Source organism: Hippocampus bargibanti, linkage group LG06 (genome assembly GCF_051943395.1).
Source record: "Hippocampus bargibanti isolate YZ-2025 linkage group LG06, ASM5194339v1, whole genome shotgun sequence".
NCBI lineage: Eukaryota > Metazoa > Chordata > Actinopteri > Syngnathiformes > Syngnathidae > Hippocampus > Hippocampus bargibanti.
The window spans coordinates 29,136,238-29,155,446 of NC_142739.1; the positions used below are offsets into that span (position 1 = coordinate 29,136,238).

Sequence of the window (19,209 nt, forward strand, 5' to 3'; positions counted from 1 at the left end):
GTGAACAAGGGTAATTGCAAAAATGTACATAACTGTGTTGCGCATCATATATCCACGATATATTTCTTAATAAATATAATGGCCATTTCAAAAGTAGCTCCCATGCTGAAAAAATGTGAACACCCGTTTTACTGTAAAAAAAAAACATCGCGAGATTTTAATTCCAACAATACAATCACGACGCCGCTAGGGGGCAGTATCAAGTCGCAAATACGGTACTACAAGCACTTTCCCTCTCCATCATTGGTTGAATAAAAAAGTATTTTTACTTTTATTGACATTTTGTCACACCAGTTTTGAGCGCACAACATTTGCATGTCATAACATGTAATCAAAGTTAAAGGAAACAATGAGCAACTTACGTTACGGCCACACGCCATTACAACTTCAACAACTTGATGTGGGAATGTTGATGGGTGACGTGCCTGTGGATGAAAGTCATCATCAAGCCCTCAATCGTCATTTTAACACCCCCACCCCTAAAAAAATGACACTGTGTACAAATCAATAGACATTTTATTCAAACAACCACAGCCGCAGCTGTACCGCACTCTTCACACACCCCGACGTCATTTCATAATCCACAAGAATATAATGTACAAAAGGGGATGACTGATGAAACTTGGCACACGTTACAAGTGCAAAGACGCGGGCGGAGCCTGACTGGTAAGATATGTTTGCGCTAATGCTTTCTATAATAGGGCCTGGAGGCTAACAAGTGGGGTGGTGTAGGTGCAGCAAGTAGGTGAATTTCAAGTCGTGAAACTCTACTTATCTCCACTATTCCCAAAAAGTTGGGAATATATTGGGTTTCCGTGTGAAAATTCCAGTTAAAGGACAACCGACGTCTCCGGACAATTTGTGTCCATAATTTGTAAAATGGCTTCAAATGACTTCTACTGGGCGTATTTTACAAAGATTCCACCGCATGTAGCTATATTTTACGTTTTAAGACTCACGCTGAATATTCAGGAAATCTTGTTTTTGAGTTTGTGACGTGACGTCACTAAAGGAACGCCCCCTGACCGAAAAGACACATTATAGCAGTCCTTCCATCACATCAATGTTTTTTTGCTGTATTGTTTGGTCTGAAAACCTTGTGTTGCACCCAAAAGCCGCCGGAAGAGGGTGTCCAAGCTCCATATAAGGAATTTATCAGCCTATGGAAACGGAGGTGGCCACAGGAGGTCACCATTTTGTGCTTCTTTTCTGGTGATCGTTTCTCCCTAATGTTGCCTCAAAATGGCACGGAATAAATTCTTTAATCGATTGCAAATATGTATGCTTTCCTCTTCAGAACTATTTGAATCATATTCATAACTGGAGGTGTAACAAGAAAGCATATTCTCCGAATCTGAAGCCATTGTTTTGATTCTCAAGCAATGCAAGACGTCTTGGTGTGACATCACAAACTGGGGGCGGGACTTTCTGAAAATGCCCAATTCGCAGCTCAATTTTTTGGAGATTTTGGACACTTTAAGTCATTTTTATTGGTGTTTTGCATTTTAATAAAAAATAGATAAAATATGCCAACGTAAAATGTTCATAAATGTAATGTTCGTAAACCGAAAAGTTCATAAGCCAAGGGGTTCATAAACGGAGGTATCACTCTAATTCCTAAGTGATATGTTTCTGGAGTTATCTGAGCTTGAAATAGGGGAAGGTACACTTGGGCAGCGGCGGGATGGTCACTGTTCATCCCTCAAGCGTCTCCTCCCCCGACCAAGGTAGAAACCACAAAAACCTTCTTCGTCCATGTGCAAGCGCTGCGAGCGTCTGGAATGTGACCGGTCCGTCCTTGAGGTCCCGATCGAGAACAATCCTCAGATTCAGGTGCGTCTGTGTTTTTTTTTGCCACCGGCTTGGCACACATCCGAGATTTAGTGAATGCTGTACTTTGTCTCCAGCTCTTCAGCCACCGCCCCAAGGTGCATATGTCTCAGTTTCAGCAAAAGCTCGCGCAGCAAAGTCGAGTGAAGCATTCCACCTCGGCCTCCTCCGCCACCGCCGGAAGCTAGCGAGCCACTTTCCGCCCACGCTTTTAGCATCTGGTAGTGGGCCTCCTTGCTGGCGCGATGGTCCAGTTCTGCCCGTTCGATGACCGTCTCGGTCACGCCGAGGGATCGCACCAGTTGCTTGACTTGAGTCACGGGAACTGAGTCGAGTAGCGTGTAGATGAGGTCGTGGGCTGCGTGGGGGGAGATGCGAGAATAAGGATGATTCAAAGTTGGGCCCGTCATCCAGCGTCCTTTTGGGCCGCTGATGATGGTCGTGTGGTAGAGATTAGACAGACTAAGAAGTTATCATATTTAAAATTTTCATGCTGTTATATGCTTAGTCAACATGTGTGACTCGAATACACAATTGAAGCACAGACAACCTGGGGGTCAATCGGGTCAACAGACACAGCATGTTAAACTGTCAGCTTCATCTAGGTGATCTTCGGCGGAAGCACACGACCGAACAGCGCTCCAGCCAGCGCTACTTTGCACACCCCCTCTCATTGAATGCACACGTCGATCACCTACTTGGAGCTTTTTGCTGATAATTTTACTATGATGGGACCGAAAAAAAACCACAATGCAGTGTATTTCTTTCATTACAATACAATAGCACATTTATTATACATAGAATAAGGTATGTTGTGTGTAGTTTTAAGGCTTATTTAGTTAAAAACTATATTTTATGAAAACCCGGGAACGGATTATTCCCATTTTAATGGTTCCCTATGGGAATTTTTTTTGGAGATACACACTTTTCGCCTTACACACTCTGCCTGGGAACCAATTAAGTTCGGAAGTTGAGGTCTCACTGTACCTATGTTTTATTGCTTACAGCGGCTGGGTCTCAGAACGTTCCAGGGGCGTGGTATTCTAATCAAGAAAACTATGTTTTACTAATGTATCACTTAAATTTGCATATACTCTTAATGAATAGCTTGGTAGAGGGCTGCAGAATTCAGACGTCTGTCATGAATGGCTACGTCTCCTGCCGGCAGTAAAAGACAATCTTTCTGGGTCCGAGCCTTCGTCCACAGTGTCCGATCGAACATCTCTGACAACTGTAAAGTCGTTTTATTTCCCTTTGTAACGGTCATTGATGGATTGATGGAATGGTAGCTTTTTGCATAGTGTCTCAAGGAGCTCTGGGTTGTACATCTTGGAAGTTGTGATATTGCAACAGATGCAGGCAGACACAATAGAAACTATTAATAGCTGCTTCCCTTGCTTGTATGTTCTCTTCAAATTGTCGCTTGTCACAATCTGCCTTTGAACTATCAATAAAGTTGAAACGAGTCAAAATTTCACTATTTTCTATGCATTTTCTCACCATTTCACTTTTGTTTTTTGTTTCGTCGTCTCCCTTTCGTCTGTTTCTGTAATCACTCACACCTGCCCCTCCCTCTACCACAGATCTTGACCAATCAGTGCGGCTTTAACTGAAGAGTGGGGGCGGGGAATAGAGGGGAATAGTGGCGCTCCGTGTGTTTCCCGAAAAATTGTTCGTATGCCAAGATTATATTCTCGCGAATTTAACGTTCGTAAGGCGAAAAGTCCGCTCGCTAAAGCGTTCGCAAGCCGAGGTATCACTGTATCATGTGACTAACGTGTCCTTGAGAGTTTTGAAAGGCGCTTAGAAATGAAATGTATTATTATCAATATTTTTATAGCAAAACTGTCCAAATACTCACTCTTGATCTCCAGCGGAACACAGTCTGGCAACTTGGAATTCGCCTTGCTAAGCAATGTGCTCTCAGGACAGTCAATCACCGTGATGATTGACACTTCCTTGTTCTGAAACAGGGCCTGCGAGGTGATAGGATAAGACGGTGTCATTAGCGCTTATCCGGCCGGACCCTGACACAAACGCAGTTCACATACCTCCAATGACTCTGGCGACGACTCTGAAGTTTCGGACGACGATTTGAGGGGCGACTTTTTGATCAAGCGTTTGGTGGCCATGTAAAGGATGAGAAGCATCAACAACGTCACGGCCACAACCACCGCTGTCGTCAGGATATGAACCACGTATCCATTTCCAGTCTCTTCAGAATCTACGGAAATACGAGAAGGACAAAAGTATGTGATGGTCTTTCGTTGGGAATCCAAAAGCGCCTGGACAAAATGTCAATTTTCTAATCTTGCATTAGTTCTGTGTTAAAAGCAAAATAACAAGGGATTAAACTCTAAATCTCTGTCAATGAAGCTAACATGTTAACCATGGGAACCATCGCACTAGCCGTTTAGCTAGCTAAATGATTAGGTCGCTAAATGATTTTCACATTTGTAACCATCACACTAGCCGTTTAGCCAGCTAAATGGTTAGCTAGCTAAACGATTTCACATTTGTAACCACCACACTAGCCGTTTAGCTAGCTAAACAATTTTCCAATTTTTAACAATCACACCAGCCGTTTAGCTAGCTAAATGCTAGCCAGCTAAACTATTTTCACATTTGTAACCATCACACTAGCCGTTTAGCTAGCTAAACTATTTTAACATTTGTAACCATCACACTAGCCGTTTAGCTCGCTAAACGAATTTCACATTTGTAACCATCACACTTGCCGTTTAGCTAGCTAAACGATAATCACATCTTTTAACAAGCACACTAGCCGTTTAGTTAGCGAAATGGTTAGCTGGCTAAACGATTTTCACATTTGTAACCATCACACTAGCCGTTCAGCTAGCTAAACGATGGCTAGACGATGGCTAAACAATTTTTACATTTGTAACCATCACACTAGCTATTTAGCTAGCTAAATGATTTTCACATTTTTAACAAGCATACTGGCCGTTTAACTAGCTAAGCAATTTTCACATTTGTAACCATCACACTAGCTATTTAGCTAGCTAAACGATTTTCACATTTTTAACAAGCGCACTGGCCATTTAGCTAGCTAAACAATTTTCACATTTGTAAACATCACACTAGCCGTTTAGCTAGCTAAACCGTTAGCTAGCTCGCGAAACAATTTCCAAATTTGTAACCACCACACTAGCTGTTTAGCTATCAAAACGATTTTAACAAGCACACTCACCGTTTAGCTAGCCAAACGGTTAGCTAGCTAAACGGCTTGTGAGATGGTTAGGAATGTGAAATAAACTTAATTTTACCACCAAAAAAGTTTCACCTCGCAATCGTTTTTTTTCCCCCCGTGAGCATTATTTCTTGTAGTATGAAATAAAGTAAGACAACAAAAGACATCAGGTTTTCCACTCTCGAATCAGACATTACATTCATTTCTTCACCCCAGATCAGAAGCTAATTAAACACATTGCCAAGAAAGGCGAGGCATTTATGCTCGAATGTCATGACACTCATCATGGCAAAGACGAATTTGTGGATGCCGTTTGTGTTGGGTGTGAACGTGTGATGGAGGTCCAACAAGCCGGGACACATGACGTGACACATCGTTACTCACACGCGAGGGGGCAGGATTAGCTAATGTCAAACTGCGCGTGCCTATACACGAAGTCATCTTCACTGCTCGGTTGTGGCTAGGACTGGACCGACTCTGTCGTCTGGCAGACGACAGAGAGAGAGTGAGAAAAATGGATAGAAAACAGTGAAATTTGGACTCGTTTCAACTTTGAGTGTTCAAAGTCAGAGTGTAGACTGCAAGGTTAAAATATCCCATCAATCAAAAATAACCCGCACAAGCCATCTGCACACTTGATGTAAAAAGCTATCAACCCAGGTAAAAAGAACACAATTGATGAGGAACAAGGTAAAATTATCGCAGCGAAAGCGCCTACAAGGGATCATTCCTCAAGATGGTGAAAGAAGAAGGCTAGGTTCCTCATCAAGTGTTTAATGCTGATGACTCCATTCCATCAAGCCATTAACGACCATCACAAAGGTAAATAAAACGACTTTATTATACAGTAGTTTATGTATTTAATTATAATACCATAGCACATTTATTATACATAAAATAAAGTATAGTTTGTGTAGTTTTTAAGGCTTAGAAATTTAGAAAGTAGAAACCTATGTTCTATGGGGACCTGGGAACAAATTATTCTCATTTTAATGGTTTCCTATGGGAAATTAATTTTTGGAATACACACTTTTCGCCTTACACACTGGGAACCAATTAAGTTCGTAAGCCAAGGTATCACTGTATGTCTATCTTTATTGAGGAATTATGCCCATTTCATTCATTCATTTGGAAGCAAAATAAATTGACAAAAAAGAAACAATGTTATTGCCTATTTGATTCAATGGATTCTTGTAAACTAGTGTTTGTTTTTTTGTTTTTGTTTTTTGTTTGCTTACCTTTTGAATTCTGAGAAGGAAGCGACTTGCAGAGATGTTTGCAATCCGCCGCGCAACTGTGGAAAGACACACAGGAAGTCCGGCTTGTCAAGCGCAGTAACAAATAGCACAACTATAGATATACTGAGCTCGGTTTTAAAAGTATAAAGACGTCTCATAAATGTCACACATCACAATGATGAGTTTTGTGAAGACCCCAGTCCAACTTTATTGAAAAAAAAGTGGCAATTATAGAAAATGAGGCTACAAAAACGATGAAAAATAGAGCCTTGCTACTAGCTAGTAGGCTAACAGGCTAACAATACATCAGCGCTCAATTTTAAATTTGAGTTCGAGAGCTGGACATTAAATCTAAATTCCATGATAGCATTGTATTTTTTTATGTGTGGTCACTAAAATATTTCCACCATTATGTCGACATACCATAATATACTGTGTGATGTTTTCCTAAAGCGACTCAATTTATGGTTTACTGTGATATGAATTTGAGATCACCCAACCAGGATTTTTTTTTATGTATTTTTTTTTTTTTTAATTCATCATTTTGAATGATCATGTTAACACAGGAATGTTAATTGATTGAATTGTTTTTCCTGGTCAGAGATCCCTTGTTGCTAGGCAGACGGCGCAGGGCTAAACGATATCTGCCCAATAGGCCAATTAAAAAAATAAAAATAGAAAAATCAGGCGTTAGAACAAGCATGTTTTCAAAATAAAACGCAGTTTCCAAAAATAATCCGAGTTTATTTAGGCCCCAAAAAATATATACAGTTTTTTGTTGTCACTCTCAAATGAAGCCAACTGTCAAACAATTACCTTGCCTCCGTTAGCTGAATGTTAGCATACAATGGGTATCCCTTACGCCAAAAGCACTCACAATTAACATCTATAGGGCAGTTTTGTTGCCCTTGAAATGAGTCAAAGAAATCCATGATCATTATCTATTAGCTAGCTAGTTATCCATTAGCCATCTAGCTAGCTAGCTATTAGCAAGCTATAACTATCTATTAGCTATCTGTCTATCTATCTAGCTATCTATCTATTAGCTAGTTAGCTAGCTTTCTATCTGTTTGAGTTATTCCGGGTTGAGTGAACGCTAGTGCGTGTGGCTGCCGCTGCTCACCCACAGAAAAAGTTTGTGAAAGCTGGTATCACTATCTGCTGAGTGCTTCCAAGTGAACAACTTGACTTGGGTTCATGTAAAAAAAATAAAAATATAAGGGAACAAATTTAGAATGGAATAGCTTCTCTTTTTTCCTGCTGCCGATGGAAAAAGGTTTCGGTTCAACAAAAGCACTTCCCCATCGCAGTCTCGGTATCGGGGGGAATACACGACGATCGCCTTCTCAGACACTCGCTCACCTCTTGCATGGCTCGCACTTCCTCTTCACTTTGAAGAAATTGGCCTTGCACTCGCACACTGTGTTCCTCTCCGCCGTGCCTGCGTACAGTCGTTCAGGAAAAAAAAAATATAGCGTACGGTCAAATGCAGCGTCGTTATTGGCGAGAATGTGAAATTTTCATTTGGCAATCAAATATAAAAAAAAATGTACATTGAAAAATTTCCAAAATAAAAGCACATGTTTTCCAAAATCGGATTTTGATCCAACAGGAAAGAAAATCAATCTGCTTTGATGAATAACTACATCGATTCGAGAAGAGTTCCGATTTTGAGGCTGAAATTGCAAAGTTTTGAGGCAATTTTATGAAAGTTGACATCAGATGTTTTTATTTAGCATTTGTTTTGATTGATTTACACATGGAGCAAGACTTGAGGACTATCACGTAATGAGTTGAAGCGCTTCATTGAGACAAAAGGCGCACTTTGCCGCCATCTTGTTAAAAGAGCTTCGTTTGTTTTCAAATTGTTGGCGAGAGGGTCAGCGTTAACACGTCTCTTGTTGCAAAGGGGTTGACTTTTTGGAGACTTTTACAGAGCCAAGGCACATATTCCAATTTTTTAACTCATTCACTGCCAGACAAGTGCACAAAAATGTGTCCACCCCAGTGCCAGGGTTTTTGTCATTGTCACTCAAATTCCAGCACCCACAGAATATTGAGTTTTAGGACTACATCAACATTCAATTCAGAGTCGAAGAAACCTTAGACTCTCTTCTTTTGACAAAAATGTTAATTCCTAAGTTATATTGGTCTGGAGTTATCTGAGCTTGAAATGGGGGCGGCTGTCCATAATACAATGCATATTTATTATGATAGCGCTTTAACATCAGCTGAAGCTGGAACAAAGCGCTAACGTGGACAATAGGCAAATGCTGCCTCCTCATGGAAAGGAAAAACATTACCAGAGGCAATGGCCAGTGCTTTATCGCCACCCAAACAAAAACCGGGAATGGCGCTCCACAACATATTTTCATTACCTAAATAAATTCACTGAATGGCAATGAATGAGTTAATTTGGAAAATATATCATGCATCTATATATATATATATATATATATATATATACACATACATATATATATACATATATACACACATATTATATACATATATACACACATATATATACATATATACACACATATATATACATATATACACACATATATATACATATATACACACATATATATACATATATACATACATACATATCTATATATATACATACACATATATATATATATATATATATATATATATATATATATATATATATATATATATATATATATATATATATATATATATATATATATATACATACACACATACATACATATATACACACACACACACACACACACACACACACACACACATATGTGTGTGTGTGTGTGTGTGTGTGTGTGTGTGTGTGTGTGTGTGTGTGTGTGTGTGTGTGTTTGTGTGTGTGTGTGTGTGTGTGTGTTTTAAATGATACGGGTCGAGTTATATGAGCTTGAAATGGGGGCGGCTGTCCAAAATACAATTCAATACATACATATTGGTTTATATAGCGCTGAAACTGGAACAAAGCGCTAACATGGACAAAAAGGCAAATGCTGCCCCTCTTGTGGAAAGAAAAAAACATGGCCAGAGGTCTGCCCAGCGCTTTATGGGCACCCCAGCAAGAAAAACCAAAATTCGAACAAATTCGGGAATGGCGCTCTACGTCATATTTTCAATTCCTGATTAAATTCCTGAATGGCAGTGAATGAGTTAAAATGATGATACCGAGACAAAAAAGACTTACATTTTTGGATTTCCTTCTCATCCGAGGTGCACGGCGTGCATTTGAGACACTCTGTTGTCTCCGAGTCAATAGCGAACATGTAGTAGCCGTCCTCGCAGCGGCACTGCGTGTTTCGATGCCGTTCGCATTTGGATACTTCCACTTCATGCTTCTTTTCTGCACACATGAATATAGTCCATAATCTGGATTTTAAGGATATTGATGTAGAATAAGAAGTTATCATATTTAAAAGTTTCATGCTGTTATTCTGCTTGGTAAACATGTGTGACTCGAATACACAATTGAAGCAACAGACAACCTGGGGTCAATCTGAGGTCAGCTGACACAGCTTGTTAAACTGTCATCTCCATCGAGGAGATCTGGCTTTGGACAGAGTTTAAGACTTGGTCTTAGAACTCAAGAGGTATTGTATTCTAATCACGAAAACTATGTTTTACTAATGTATCACTTTAATTTGCATATATTCTCAATAAATAGCTTGGCAGAGGGCTGTAGAATTCAGGCGTCTGTCATGAATGGCTGCATCTCCTGCCGGCAGTAAAAGACAATCTTTCTGGGTTCGAGCATTTGTCCATAGCGTCCGATCGAACATCTCTGACAGATATCGTGGAAGCAATGCGCCAACGGCGTCCCATAGATGCTAGCATGCTATCACGCTGATAGCGAAACTGTTGCGTCGCGCTTTAAAGAGTTCGTAGAGCTTCCTTACTGTTGCAGGATTTGCATTGCATGCATTTGGGGGAGTAGTTCATTTGGTCCATAAATTGGCCAGATGGACACGGCGTGCAGTTACTCCTCATCCCCTCGGCGAGGCACTTTTCCACCAGTTTGAAACCTGGACAATAGAAGAAATCATTCCGATTGGGAGGATTTATCAAAAGTACCGCATTTTCCAGTGTATAAGGTGCAACTACTGTCAGAAGCCAGCGAATCCATTTCAACCCCTGCTGTAGAAGTAGTGCATAACCCCAGCCTCTACTGTAGCGCCTTATAATGTGGTGTGGTGCCTTATATTTGGAGAAAATGTAATGATTATATATATATACATATATATATGGATGGATGGATGGATGGATGGATGATTAGATAGATAGATAGATAGATAGATAGATAGATAGATAGATAGATAGATAGATAGATAGATAGATAGATAGATAGATAGATAGATAGATAGATAGATAGATAGATAGATAGATAGATAGATAGATAGATAGATAGATAGATAGATAGATAGATAGATAGATAGATAGATAGATTTTTAGTCACTATTTTTTGAGGGGTCTTATGGTGTTCCGCAGGGTTCAATCTTGGGGCCCTTTCTGTTTTCATTAACCTTCAATGAAAAAGGAAACAGACGCGATGGTGTTTGCTGTCCAGCTGTGGTTATTTTTCAAGTGCTGTATAAATAAAGCCGAGTTGACTTTAAATTTCCCTGCCGTCAACATTTTTTGAGTGACAATTTTAATGCAAGACTGGGATAATCGAACAGTAATCTTCTTAGCCTGGCAAAGGGGAACAAAAATATCAAAAACGGTTAGCATGTAGTTAATGCTAACTTACCCGGTGGACATTTGTTGCAGCAAATTCCATTTTCAGGATAGTCTCCGTACGGACATGTCCTCTCGTTGAGGGTGGGAATCAGCGCCAGCGTGGGAGTGAACAGGCACTAAAAGACAAAGCAGACACTGCTGGTGACACCACATTCTGTTATGCTTCATCTCCCCAGCGTAAAAAAAAATACAAAAAAAATGTGACTTGTTGGGCCTGAAATGTTCAAAAGGAGCAGCTCACCGCCAACAGCGGCAGGACGCTCAGGGCGGCCATCTTGCTGTGCCTGCAGCCCTCAAGACCTTCCTATACTTGAGCGGAGTCCATCGGAAGCGGAGTACCTACGATCAAATGTATTGGCATTAAAACAAAATAATAATAATAATAATACCAAAACAATTATCAGAATTTTCTGAACTTCTGTTTCAGCATCAAAGTCATTGGATCATATTGAATTAGCATTTATTAGCCTCGCAGTGGAAAAAATTACATTTCATAACAGCAAAGTTATGGAAGGAAGACTAAAGGAAAGGAAGAAGTAGAAAAACAAAATACAGGAGCTGCTGTAAAGGTAGCCACTCTCGCGGCGCCATCTTGAATTCGAAAGAACAACAAAAAACAAAATAATCTGACAACATAAAGACACATTCATTCAATTATGAGCACTCTCTGCACCCTCTGTCATATGAAGCAGTTCTAGATGAAAGAGGAAAGGATCAAAGTGTCCTTTTCACCAGTGGATCAGGGATGTCATGATGGAATATGTACGTCTGCTATAAGCTAAATAATGAAAACAAACACGAAGCTGTCGCATCCATTGAAAAAAAAGAGACTGTCTCACAGCTCCTGTCCAATGTAAATCCGCTTCAATTCCAAGCCGCGGCAGTTCAATATAAGCATTGACGCTCCTTTTTCATATTCAGCAAAAAAAAATATGCCACACGGACGTAGAGGACCACAACTTCCCAGATCAAGATTCAAGTTGAGGAACGTTCACGCGAATCCTTCAGGCAGTGCCACCCTGCTCAACCAGAGTCAAAGTCCGCTTGATTGTCAATATATCCGCATGCGCAGACCCTCCAAAATAATTACGTAACCTGCGCATATTTCGAAGTCTTTATAACCCGCAAATGGAAAGCGCGAGATGGCAGAATCAAACGCAACAACAGAAAATAATGATGGATAAAGACACATAAAACCACCAAGAGTACCAAAAATAACTGAGCAATACGTCAATACGGGACTGCCAACGGGAGTTCAGAACATTCCATTCTGGAACCCGATCGCATGGAAATGGTGAGATGCTGCAACAAAATGATAAATTAATCTCATCCGAGGCAATTCGTTCGATTATGGGACCGTGACATCGGAAAATGAGGCCCCACTTTACGGTCTTTTGGTGAAATAAGCAAAGGTCGAAACAGAGTCCAAAATAACCGAGGTAAACACGAGAATAATTAAATTGTCACGAGAGGATACTCTGGTTGAGCTGGTTTGAAATCTCTCACAGCACTAAGAGGTTTCACTTGGCAACAGCTTGATTGTTCCGATCTGTCCTTTTTGAAAAGATTTGCAAGGTGTTTACATGGAGATGTTATTAATTGGTTTGCAATGGACCAGTACAAAGAAAACAACAACAGAAAAAAACATGTTGAGCATGTTCCATTTTAATTCATCAAGCACGAAATCAAATCATCTGGATTCAAATTCAGTTCTCAGGAAAATGACGTCAGTGAATTGCTTAATCGCTTTAAATGTCCTCACATTTTTCAATACTTTTTATCATCTTCGTTCGTTATTTTTCGTGCTAACAATTTAACTAATAGTAAATAAACACGATGATATATTTCACTCTGTGCAGTCTGATGCACGTTGTTGTTGTTTTATGCCTCGCTCGGTGGGATTTTCGCAATCGAAAACATTCCGAACATTTTCAACACATTTGTAACCTAATTTGGTTGGTTTATTACATACGTCGCCCGAAATATATGTTGATATTTTATTTTGACGGCCAAAAGAGCACCTACCAAATCTAGTCATGACCGAACAGGCTGAAATCTTTACACGTCAATATTATGTTATTTTTACCCAGCCAACCTGACCCCCCCACCCCCCGTCAAGACAGCAAATTAAACGATAAATACAATTAAAAAGTCGCCAACATGACGAACACAACGCCCGAATCGCTTATTTGACACCGACGAAAAGTGAAGCTTCGACCGAAAAGTCTCGACGTTTGATTCTGGTTTTGTGTTTCCGACCGAGCCTTCGCCGGTCACGCGCTCCAGCGACCGACTCGAGTCGCTCAACTTACCCGGGCAACAAGCGCTGCGGGTGGCGGTGCCGTGACGAGTTAAAACAATTCAACGAGGTGACAGTTGAGAGGACGAGCATGCGGAGAATACGAGGAGGCGGGCTCGAACGGGAAGTTTGTTTGGCCACACCGTTTCAAGGAACTGCCGGTTGAGCACTTAACCCTAACAGACTAACCAACCACTAGGCGACGGAAGAACGGTCGCGTGGACGAGTTCGTTGGGAGGGAGGCGGAGGGAGAGAAGGGAGAGAGAGAGAGAGAGAGAGAGAGAGAGAGAGAGAGAGAGAGAGAGAGAGAGAGAGAGAGAGAGAGAGAGAGAGAGAGAGAGAGAGAGAGAGAGAGAGAGAGAGAGAAGGCGAAAGAGAGAGAGGCATAGAGAGAGATAGTGAGGGCGAAAGAGATTAAGAGCGAGAGAGGGGGGGGAGACAGAGAGAGTGAGGGTGAAAGAGAGAAAGAGAGAGGGGTTGAGATAGATACAGAGAGAGAGAGAGCGAGAGAGTGAGAAAGACAGAGTGAGGTCTAGAGAGAGAAAGAAAGGGTGAGAGAGAGTGAGATTGATACAGAGAGAGAGAATGAGGTCATGGGAGGGGAAAGAGTGATGAGAGAGATACAGAGAAAGAGGGTGAGGGGGAGAAAGAGAGGTGAATGGGAAGAGAGAAGGAGAGAGAGAGGGTGAGAGAGAGACAGAGTGAGAGAGAGGGGTGAGAGTGGATAAAACACAGGGTGAGAGAGAGACAGACAAATAAGAGAGAGCGGGCAAGAGAGAAAGAGAGAGTGAGGATGAGAGAGCGAGAGAGGGGCTGAGGGGATACAAGGTAGTGTGAGAGAGACAGAGAGGGTGAGAAAGATAGAGAGTGAGACAAGGGATAAAAGACAGGGTGAGGGAGAGTGTGAGAGTGAGACAGATTGTGAGAGAGAGAGGGAAAGAGAGAGTGAGGATGAGAGTCACACACTCTCTAGCTAGCTTTTTTAATTGAGAGAGGATAAAAGACAGGGTGAGAGAGCGAGACAGATAGGGCGAGAGGGAGGGCGAGAGAGGGTGAGAGACGGTGAGGGTGAGAGGGAGACAGCAAGAGAGAGAGACAGAGACAGAGGATGAAAGAGTGAGAGAAAGAGGATACAAGACAGGGCGAGAGAGAGAGGGTGAGAGAGAGACAGAGTGAGGATGAGAAAATGTGAGAGTGTGAATTGGGAATTTGGGGAAGCCATTTTAAAATGTTTAATCCCCTCCACATATTACATACAGAGCGCACAACAAATTAATGAATAACTACTCTTCAAATCAAAAGTCAGAAATAATAATAATAATAATACATTTAATTTATAAACGCCTTTCAAAACTCTCAAGGACACTTTACAGTCACATACTTTTTTTGTGTGCGGGTGAGCAGCGGCAGCCATTCGCGCCAGCGTTCACACTACCCGGAATAACTGTTCTCGTGGTTTATACGGGACAACTTCAAATTTTGGTTCGGACTTTAGGAAGCAACAAGGAATTTCACAAATTTGATTTGCGGGCCGAATAAAATCATGTGGCAGACCAGATTTGGCCCACGGGCTTTAACTTTGACAACTTAAAACTAATTTCACCACAAAGCCCTCTTCCGCAAACTCCCCTCACAATAATTGTTTGCCATTAGACCTAGCTAACAGTTTAGTCACTAACAAGAGACTCAACTCCCTCCCAGCCCTGCCCCCCCTGCCTCTTCCCACTGCCACACTCACCGAACTCTGGCTACACGCTGTACTATCATCCTGAACTCTATTTTTTTTCTGCAAGACCTCATTTCAACCTTTTTTGTTTTGTTTTTGCATTACTACACTACGTTACTACGTTACATACGACACTACCTCAATTTACATACGACACTACCTCACTTTACATACACTACCTCAATTTACATACAGAAATTACATGTATTGTCCGTTGTCAATTGTCTGTCTTTTTTAGCCACATTATAAGTGCCTTGCACGCTGGCTCCGAGAGGACATTAATTTAATCTGTGCTGTATGTCATTCCTATTAGCATATTTTAGCATATTTGACAATAAAGCTGACTTTGAGGTTTGAAAACTGAACATTGCCGAGTTCCCACCGCCTGTTTGCTTCCACTCCCGAGTGCACTCGTGACAATCTCGACGTGACCCCGCCTTGGCAACAAGCGCAATCATGTCGGTGCACAGTCATCGCGTTGAATCATCAAGTCAGACATTTCCCGTTTCGCGCTTCACGTGTCGTGGACTCGATTTTGGTAGAAATTAGTTCAGGTAAAGTCGCCAGCGAGGGCTTTGTTGTCGAGCAGTTGCCGCAACGTGACTGGAACTGAACAATTGGAAAGTAATAACAACAAATTAACCTAAAAAAAGGTGTTTCGCTGATTCATTTCACCCAGAAACTCATACCGCAACAAGAAAGCTGCTATGCGGCTAGCATGATTATCTCTCAGCAACCACGTTTGCAGTGTAAGACTCCTCTTTCACCAGAAAAAAAAAAGAGTTAATTCCTAAATGATATGGCTCTGGAGTTATCTGACCTTGAAATGAGGGCGGATGTACAAAATACAGTACAATACATACATATTGGTTTATATAGCGCTTTAACAACAGATGAAGTGACTAAGTGCTAACATGCTTTCATCTAGAATTGCTTCATGTCACAAAGAGGGTACAGCAAGTGTCAGGATGAATGACTCTCTGTGTCTTTGTGGTGTCATGTTATTTGTTATTTTGTTTTTACTTCCAGATGGCGCCGCAAAAGTGACTGCCTTTCCAGCAGCTTCTGCGTGTGGCTGCCGCTGCTCACCCGAAGAAAAACATATCCTGTGACTGTAAAGTGACCTTGAGAGTTTTGAAAGGCGCTTATAAATCAAATGTATTATTATTATTATTATATAAATACAGTAAAGTCTCGTTATATCGATATCGGATATATCGATAGTCCCGGTTATATCGATACTATTTCTATGCACGCACAGAGAAAATTATATGCAAACAGGGTTGGATATATCGATAGTCCCGGTTATATCGATATTTTTTCGGACTCCCTTGAATATCGATATAACGAGACTTTACTGTAACTAAATAAATACATACATAAAATTGCCAAATCAAGATCATCTGGATATACGAAAGAAGGCTTTGGTGTACGAGAAAACTTGTAAAGTACAAGTTAGCAATCGTGATATTACGGCGAATGGCGGTATCAATGCTACGACGACTGCTAAATAAATACATTCAAGTAGTTTAGGCTAGTAGTTTTCGTCAGCTGTAAATCATGAAGGACGGGCATTGGCAATGGTGAAAGGAACAAAAAAAGGTACTTACGGTGTTGTATGATGATGTTGACGGCTAAAGAATGTTTGTCTACATGTGTTGCTCACCATTGGTGTTCAGCGTTAGCCAGTCCAAGCAGTGGAGTTTCCCATGGTGTGTTAGCATCAAGCTAGCAAAGTTGTCGGCAAAGTTTTGTGGTTGTCTTTGGCCTCGGGAAATTGCACCATTTCCGCACACTTCACACACATACACACACACGCGCGCGCACACACACACACACACACACACACACGCACGCACGCACATACGCAGAATGTCGAAAAAGCAGATTTTAAAAGGTAAACAAGTGTTGGGAAAACAAACAGTTCAAGCCAAAGTCGAGTCGAGTGTCATGGACTGCGAGTCTTTTAAAAGAAAAAAATGTCACGGTTATTTTAGTTGATGGAAGTTGGTAAGAAATACACACAAAAACGAATAAAATGCTATTTTTTTTAACTGCAACTACAAAAAAAGTATTTTACATTTATGAAATTAACAAAAGTTAACTATCCTCGTAACACAAAATGTAATACTTCCAAGTACTTCCCAAAATATGATTATCTATCTACCTATCTGGCTAGCTATCCAGCTAGATAGCTAGCTAGCTATCTAACAAGCTTGATATCGGGCTATCTAACTAGCTAGCTATCCAGCTATCTAACTAGCGAGCTATCTATTGAGCGATCTAACTAGCTATCAGCTATCTAACTCGCCTGCTATCCAGCTATCTAACTAGTTACCTATCTATCGAGCTATCTAACTAGCTAGCTATCTAACTAGCTTGCTTTCGAGCTATTTAACGAGCATGCTATCCATATAACTAATTCGCCATCCAGCTATCTATCTCGCTATCCAGCTATCTAACTAGTTAGCTATCCAGCTACCTAACTAGCTAGCTATCTAACAAGCTTGATATCGAGCTATCTAACTAGCTATCCAGCTATCTAACTAGTTAGCTATCCAGCTACCTAACTAGCTCGCTATCCAGCTATCTAACTAGCTAGCTATCTAACAAGCTTGATATCGAGCTAACTAGCTAGCTATCCAGCTAACTAATAGCTAACTAGTTAGCTATCTATCAAGCTATCGGCTATCTAACTAGCATGCTATCCAGCTAGCTAACTAGTTACCTATCTATCAAGCTATCTATCTAAATAGCTTGCTTTCAAGCTATTTAACTAGCATGCTATCCAGCTATCTAACTAGCGCGCTATCCAGCTATCAAACTAGCATGCTATACAGCTATCTAACTAGCTCGCTATTCAGCTAACTAGGTTGCTATCCATCTAACTAGCTAGCTATCCATCTATCGATCAAGTTTTCAATATGCCACTTTATGAACTGTAAATCGCTATCACTCTCTTCCCTTTTAGTAAAGTCGGGTTGTTGAGGAGAAAGAAGAGACACAACCTAACATAAACACCTCACCACAAATATTCGACTGGGGCTTGGGATCTTTGTAAAATACGTTCCTTTGCAGAACACTTACTATGTATGTTAATTATTAGGCGGGTGCTCCGCAAATTACGAAGGGCTGATCCAGCCAAGCCTACTGTGACTCTTTTCTTGTCAGTCTGGATGCCACGATGACTTTTCCTGGGTCAGTTTGAGTACAGGTCCGCCAACATGCGAGCAGAAGGAGACGGGGGTGTCCCTCACCTTTTGAAAATTATTTTTACTGTAACAAAATCAGAGCTGAGGGGAAAAAAAGGTGATTTATCTGTCAGGATCAAGAAAAAAAATGCTACACCTGTAAAGTCAAAAGCACAAATCAAAATGTGATCGCATCACAGCACGAAAGATGCCAAAAATAGCCAGTTGGTCAATATTTCTTTTTCTTTTGTGAAATGTCTAAATGTGAGTGGTCTAATTCGAAAAATAAAACACAGAAAAATCCCTTCAAACATCCGATCTCTGTGAACTAATGAACACATACTCGACGAATACTTCTAGACACCATTTTAAATTATTACAATCAAGAATCTAAGAATACACTGAACTTGCTTATTTTTATTCGACATGAATGTTATTTCATTCAGTCATAAAAATATAATTTCTTTAGGTTACATGATAAACCGCGAAACAATATCGATCTTAGATGATCTAACTGCAGTAAATCGCAGTTTTTAATGCGTACCAATATCCATACTGTCCCATGATTGAGTATCAAGATACATACCGTGTCCGGTACGCAGTTTGTGGGGAAAGCGAGCCTCTTCTTCGCACCTGTCCTGAAACACTCTCTAATCTAAAACGCTGCGAGGCTGCCACCTAGTGGCAGGCTGGGGGCTATGCGTGGTAATGTTGTTTCCAAGCAGGAAATCGAGAGCGCGCCTTCGACATTTATCAATACGAATGTGTGACATGGTGGCATTCGTTTCAAAATCATGTATATTTCTCAAATAAGCATTTGAATACACTGTACTCCTTTCTTTCCTTCCTCACTTCCTTCCTCGCTTCCTCACTTCCTCAATTTCTTCCTTCATTGCTCCCTTCCTTTTTGCCTTCCTTCCTCATTTCCTCACTTCATTCCTTCCTCGCTGCCTTCCTTTCTTTTTGCA

General features: G+C 40.9%; 1 protein-coding gene across 3 annotated transcripts; it reads right to left on the minus strand.

Annotated features, from left to right (window-relative positions):
- Positions 1–498: 498 nt before the first annotated feature.
- Positions 499–18,343, minus strand: tnfrsf1a (tumor necrosis factor receptor superfamily, member 1a). 3 transcript variants are annotated; one of them, XM_088998418.1, is made up of 11 exons: positions 18,138–18,343; positions 16,717–16,845; positions 11,267–11,364; positions 11,036–11,141; positions 10,185–10,310; positions 9,476–9,631; positions 7,642–7,720; positions 6,280–6,335; positions 3,882–4,054; positions 3,692–3,806; positions 499–2,188 (listed from the first exon to the last, which is right to left on the minus strand). In XM_088998418.1, exons 3-11 carry the CDS (start codon positions 11,297–11,299, stop codon positions 1,881–1,883), a joined length of 1,152 nt encoding a protein of 383 aa, XP_088854544.1. In that variant the 5' UTR covers positions 11,300–11,364; positions 16,717–16,845; positions 18,138–18,343; the 3' UTR covers positions 499–1,880. The 3 variants fall into 3 exon arrangements, with proteins under 3 accessions (XP_088854544.1, XP_088854543.1, XP_088854545.1); XM_088998417.1 differs by lacking the exons at positions 16,717–16,845; positions 18,138–18,343 and adding an exon at positions 13,338–13,528; XM_088998419.1 differs by lacking the exons at positions 16,717–16,845; positions 18,138–18,343 and adding an exon at positions 11,865–13,089.
- Between the last annotated feature and the right edge of the window lie 866 nt (positions 18,344–19,209).

Excerpts from the sequence above, each read along its gene's own strand:
- tnfrsf1a (XM_088998418.1), bottom strand. The coding sequence starts at position 11,299 with ATGGCCGCCCTGAGCGTCCTGCCGCTGTTGGCG. Across the intron at positions 7,721-9,475 it reads TGAGAAGGAAATCCAAAAAT|GCACGGCGGAGAGGAACACA; the intron begins GTAAGTCTTTTT and ends GACTGTACGCAG. Across the intron at positions 2,189-3,691 it reads TGTTCCGCTGGAGATCAAGA|CCCACGACCTCATCTACACG; the intron begins GTGAGTATTTGG and ends CCCCCCACGCAG.